Genomic DNA, 6423 nt, shown 5'->3' with positions numbered 1-6423 from the left:
TATATATATATATATATATATATATATATATATATATATATATATATATATATATACACACAGTATATATACAGTATATAAATATATATATATATATATATGTGTGTGTGTGTGTTTGAAAATTTGTGAACCTAAGACATCAGATTTTGACACGAGTCCTAAAAGCACATAAAGAGAACTCAAACAAATGAAACTAAAGTATTATACTTGGTCATTCATTTGTTGAGGAAAATATTCCAATATTACATATTTGTGAGTGGTATAAGTATGTGAACCTTTGCTTTCATTATCTGGTGTGACCTCCCCCCCGCCCCGTGCAGCAATAATTGCAACTAAACATTTCCAATAACTGTTGATCAGTCCTGCATGACTTGGGGGCATTTTAGCAAATTCCTCTGTACAGAACAGCTTTAACTCTGGATGTTGGTGGTTTCCTCACATTAACTGCTGCTTCAGGTCCTTCCACAACATCTGGATTGGATTAAGGTCAGGACTTTGACTTGGCCATTCCAAAACATGAACTTTATTGTTCTTGAACCATTCTTTGGTAGAACGACTTGTGTGTTTAGAGTCATTGTGTTGCTGCATGATCCACCTTCTCATGAGATTCAGTTCATGGACGGGTGTTCTGACATTTGCCTTTAGAATTCTCTGATATAATTCAGAATTCATTGTTCCATCAATGATGGCGATCCATGTGCAACAAAATAGGCCCAAACCATGATACTACCACCACCATGTTTCACAGATGGGATAAGGTTCTTATGCAGGAATGCAGAGTTGTTTTTCCTCCAAACACAACACTTTTCATTTAAACCAAAAATTTAAATTTTGGTCTCATCCGTCCACAAAACATTCTTCCAACAGTCTTTTGGTTTGTCCACGTGATCTTTAACAAACTGCAGACGAGCAGCAATGTTCTTCTTGGAGAGCAGTGGCTTCCTCCTTCAATCCTGCCATGCACACCATTGTTGTTCAATGTTCTCCTGATGGTGGACTCATGACCATTAACAGTCAATATGAGAAAGACCTTCAGGTGCTTAAAAGTTACACTGGGGGGTCCTTTGAGACCTCGCAGACTATTACACACCTTGCTCTTGAAGTGATCTTTGTTGGTCCACCACTCCTGGGGAGGGTAACAATGGTCTTGAATTTCCTCCATTTGTTCACAATCTGTCTGACTGTGGATTGGTGGAGTCCAAACTCTTTACAGATGTTTTTAACCTTTTTCAGCCTGATGAGCATCAACAACAATTTTTCTGTGGTCCTCAAAAATCTCATTTGTTCCTGCCATGATCCACTTCCACAAACATGTTGTGAAGAGCAGACTTTGACAGATCCTGTTCTTTAAATCAAGCAGGGTGTCCACTCACACCTGATCATCATCCCATTGATTGAAAACACCCGACTCTAATTTCACCTTCAATTAACTGCTAATTCTAGAGGTTCACATACTTTTACCACTCACAAATATTTAATATTAGATCATTTTCCTCAATAAATAAATGGCCAAGTATAATATGTTTGTCTCATTTGTTTAACTGGGTTCTCTTTATCTACTTTTAGGACTTGTGTGAAAATCTGATGATGTTTTAGGAACATCATCAGAAATGTAGAAAATTCTAAAAGGTTTACAAATATTTAAGCAGCACTGTAAATACATTTTTCTGTGGCAAAACCGTTGAAAGAGACCAAAATGCACAGATGGACGGAAAGACAGAAGGTATTTCAAATTCCCATTCGTCATACATAGAGTTACAAAAAAAAAAAACTATCAAGAATAAATATGAACGATCAAGAGGGGTGGAGCGCCTTAAAAACAGCTCAGCATTCAAACACTTTTTGTGAAACTTCTGGTCGACCGGTAAGTTTAATGTTTGACCTATTTTCATTCAAATTGGCTCTTTCTGTAAAAAAACAAAAAAACAAACAAACATAGTAGCATCTGGTCTCTAATTTTGCTCGCAAACTTTTAATTTAAGGACAGGGTAACCTTTAAAATTAAATTTCATATACAACAAAATTGGCCTGTTTTTTATGACTTAGCATATAATATCTTTAAGTATGAACTGGCCTTGAACAACCTCAGTTTGGAGAAATTGAGTTTAATCATGACTGGATTGATGAACTAACGGTCAGTCTGAGTGGGGCCAAAACTCAACTGGATTGCTGCCATCTCTAAACAGACTGTATCTCCTGCTAGAAGGTATAGGAGCTGGAATCTGCCATGCAGAAGGTGCTCAAGACAGTGGAGAAAAAGACGATTGTACCATGACAACTGTGTAATGTGAACTTGACAGCAATGTAATGGTTTATAAGACCAAACTTGAACAAACCACTGACAGTTTTGAAAATGGAGTGGTTTTAAGACAGCAACAATCTACTTTGGTCATGGTTTTTCTCCAACTGCTGGTTAGTCCATCAAGCTGCTCAGAATTAAAACTCCATTTATTCAAACTGAGGTTTTTCAGAGATTTCTACAACAGGTACAATATCACTTCTTCATATCCTTTCTACAGAATCACCCTGCAAAAAAATGTGAACTGCTGTTTTATTCAAGAACCAAATAATTATATCAATATATACACAACGACTAGGCCTGTCACGATAATACATTTTGCTGGGCGATTAATTGTCTCAGAAATTATTGCGATAAACGATAATATTGTTCGAAGACAGTTTTAAACTAATGTCATGATAATGACATAATAATGCAAGTACATCCTCTCAAAGATCAATAAACTTTAATTTCAAAAGACCACTTAAAATTGGAACTGAAAAATATTAAAGGGCAGCATCTTTAGCGACTGAGCGAACTACGCTGTCTGTGAGCGTGCACCATTTTGAACGGTTTTTGTACGCCGTCTGTCAATTAAATGCTCCAGTGATGGTGGACTGTTGGGAATTTGAAGACGGAGACGACCTACTGGTTGTAGTTTTTTTATTCCAGCTGGGAAAACTGCTTTGGATGATTGTGCTTTAGGTGCAAGTTGGTTGTATTGCTGCTCTTAGTTGCTACCGTTTTACGATAAATGCGACATACCGGCTCGCAAGGGTTCAGCGGTTTGAATCCGAAGTGCTCCCACACTGCTGCTGTTGCGTTCGACTTTGAAACTAATTCCATTTCGCTTTGCCCCCCCCCCCCCCCCCAATATAAAATAGCGTTTCTTTAGCTTGCTAACTCCTCACGAGGCTCTAACGCTGCAGAGGTACAAGATGATGCGCCTTGACTGGCCACCAGACGCGATAGTTCACTCCCCCCTTACGCTAAGAGAATGAGAAAGGGAGGGGTCAGTGAAGAGCACCGGAGTTGAGCCTTTTGCCATCCAGTGTCTTCAGTCGAAAGAGAGACACACAAAATAACAATAAAGCTGATAAATGAAAATTATCCACCTCATTTTAATTTATCATGCAATTAACAGATTTATTGTTTATCGTGACAGGCCTAACAACGACTTTAAAAAACACAACATTTTGTAGCAGTTGCTTTTAAATTCAGTTCATCTTAGGAATACCTCAAGCTATAATGGTAGACGGGACTAAAATCATAACATGTAAAATGTTTTGCATAGAACATTTAGTGAAAAAAAAAAAGCATTTCACACTAGAGAATAGATATAATAAAACAGTAGCATGCATGCATGCATTAATAATTGCTCTATGAACTTTTTCTAGCATAGTTTTTTTATTTCATTGTCCTATTAAAGAGTCCTACATGGTTTAGCAGAACCCCATTTATAGAAGCAGGTGAGAATGCGTACCTGGAAAGCTGGCAGTGAGGTGCTCCATCAACGCCTCCTGGTTGGCAGGTTTGTGGGCAGCGTTCATAGCAGAGATGGCCAAGCACAAGATCTCCCCCAGCGGGATGAACTGCGACTGACTGATCGGCGACATGCTGATCGGAGACACATCACCTGCAGGGGAGGGAGGAGGCGGCACAGGCACAAGTGTGAGATCATGAATGAACAGTGGGCGCAGCGTGTGAAGCTATGATGTAATGGTCAAACAGCAGCAGTGTGCACGCTGCCTGGAACGCCTCTTCCCCTCCTCTCTGTGCTTCCTTAGCTTTTCGCTGCTGCTGAAGCTGCTTCTCACAGGTTAGCAAACCGAGGCAGCTGCTGCAGCAGCCGTAACTGCAGCACCTGAATCTGTGCAAACCGCTGATCAAATTTAGTGTCAGAATTAAATAAATAAATAAAAATAAAGGTAATTCGGCTTTAGAGTCAAGTGAAGAGTTGGCACACAGAGATTCTCAGTCGCCATAAGCTGGCTTTGCTGTCAGCCATGACATGATGATGATGAGATCATCCTGCAACCAGAAAGCTCGACTTCAAACCCCTCTGAGAGCCAACATCTGTCTAGCTAGATGGTTGTAAAGCAACACAGTGAATGCAGCGCTGCAGCATCTGTGCTGTAGTGACCCTGTGCTCTGACCTACATCTGAGAATCACACGAGAAGATGAAAAATCTTCAACGTTAAAGCCTCTACGTTTTATCCTATTTTAACTTTCTTTTTTCGTCAGTGTGACATCTAAAAAAAAAAAAAAAAAAACGAGTCGCTCTCATCATTACAGTACTCAAGTTTAATATCATTTGATGCCTGTTTCTATAACTTCAGCAGAAATTTACTCCTGGCTCGGCCTTCTTAGCACACTCAGCTGAATGGTCAGTTAAGCAATGCGATGACGTTATCTTTCCTTAGTATCACAAACCCCCTAAGCTTTAAGTGCCTGTACAGGCTTTTACTCTGAAATAAACACAAGAAAGGCTAGACCTGTTAGGAAAACTGCACAAAAAACGAATCTGTTACTGCAATTTTTTAACAACATCTTATGGGATTTATAGACATAGGATAGAGAATGACACATATTTAGAATAAAAATAATGAAAATAATTTGGTTTGCTCTTTGAAGATGTCACTTTATGTCTGGATGACCTGGAGGTTCTTATTAAGGATGCACAATCCAAGATTTTGCTCAAAGACAAACCAATCCAACAAGTAATGAACATAAACATGGAATATATATATATTATATAATGAGTAGAGTTGATAATTATACATTTTCTCATAAAATGTTAGTACAATCAGCGAATAAATCAGGAAATCCACCGAGATCCAATGAAACAGACCTGGCACATCAACCGAGTGTCTATTTGGATCTAAAATGAGAAAAAACTTTTTCTGCAAATCACAAGAAACTCTCTCTCTCGCCTGTCACTGAACCTATTCGACCTAATCTACTAGAAAGGTCAAGTAAACGATGATGGGGGGGGTGGGTGCTATTAACATTTTCTCATTGACTACTTGACAAATTGTCCACATCAAATCAAGACTTTCCAAACTTGGAGCAGCCTTGCGTAGAGAAGGTGGAGTCTCTGGTGGAGGGAGGGAGGGGGGTGGGTTTGGGGGGGGGGGGGGTTGGAATGTCACACTCACCTGGCGCACGATAACTTGGCGGGGAAGGAGAGAAATGCGGAGGAGGAGGAAGATGCTGCTTCTGCACACGGATGTCTTTCTCACTACGAGAGAGATTATGATCCAGTGGGCGTTCGGGAAGCTCCGAGCTGGGCCAGGCCCGCCGCAGGTTGCTGCTGCGGTTCTTCTTCATCGTGAACCCCTTTTTATACTAGGTGGCCTTCACTCCCCGGGGACTACTGGGATAAAGGTAGCTGGGGTGAGGAAGGGGAGAACTGGTGGAATGGGGAAGGGGGGGGAGAGAGGGAGGTGGGGAAGGGGGAGGTCGACCAACCTTAGGCTCAGTGCCTCCCCCGCATCAGTGAGAACGTCCCGCTGAAGCGATCACACACCAGACATGGCAGGAACCAGTGTGCGCCTTCACACACATCCACACATCTCATTTACGTCTGCAGGCGAGCTACAAACGACCGCGTTTGGGCTGTGGGGTCTTGTCCTCGGCTGCTGGGCTCTCCCCGGCTGGTCTGGAGCGATGGCAGTGGCGGCAGAGGGGCAGGTGACTGCGTGCTGCATCACCCTTTCATCGACATCGGTCCCAGCCACCATTTGTAGCATCCCCATTTGCATGCGTAGGGAGGCACATTACGTAGCCACTCTGATGTGGGAGGAGGGAGCGGGAGAGAGGTGGGGGGGCAGGGGTAGAGATGAGGGAAATGGGGCATTGGAAGCAAGGAGGATGGTGAGAAAAGATTTCAGTGGAGCTTTTGGGATCTGCTTGTTCCGTATGGGTAGAAAGAAACCAAGAAGGAGGGAGGGAGGAGGAGGACAGGAGAAGATGGATGGTTGGTCACAGTTGCAAAGCTTAAGAGGCCCAGTCCTCGACAATAGTTCAATTCACCACAGGCGCTTGGCCGATCCCCGTAAAACAAAAGAGCTCGCTTAAAGAAGAAGCAGAAATAAACGCTCCATTCACCCCAGGGGCCAGTGAAGCCTCGATAGTAAGCCGA

At 41.9% G+C, this 6423-nt stretch overlaps 1 protein-coding gene across 1 annotated transcript in view; it reads right to left on the bottom strand.

The window, feature by feature from the left end:
- The window catches only part of stox2a (storkhead box 2a), a 20454-nt gene extending 14512 nt beyond the window's left edge, over positions 1-5942 (bottom strand). The window contains exons 1-2 of the mRNA XM_037689946.1: positions 5438-5942; positions 3762-3914 (exon numbers count right to left, since the gene is read on the bottom strand). Coding sequence (XP_037545874.1) covers positions 3762-3914; positions 5438-5609 — 325 coding nt within the window. The 5' untranslated portion in view covers positions 5610-5942. The remainder of the gene's footprint in view (positions 1-3761; positions 3915-5437) is intronic.
- Positions 5943-6423: the final 481 nt, after the last annotated feature.

This window comes from Nematolebias whitei, chromosome 16 (assembly GCF_014905685.2).
Source record: "Nematolebias whitei isolate Nwh7 chromosome 16, NemWhi1, whole genome shotgun sequence".
NCBI classification, from domain to species: domain Eukaryota; kingdom Metazoa; phylum Chordata; class Actinopteri; order Cyprinodontiformes; family Rivulidae; genus Nematolebias; species Nematolebias whitei.
The sequence above is the reverse complement of the archived record's forward strand: the minus strand, read 5'-3'. Positions and strand labels throughout refer to the sequence as shown.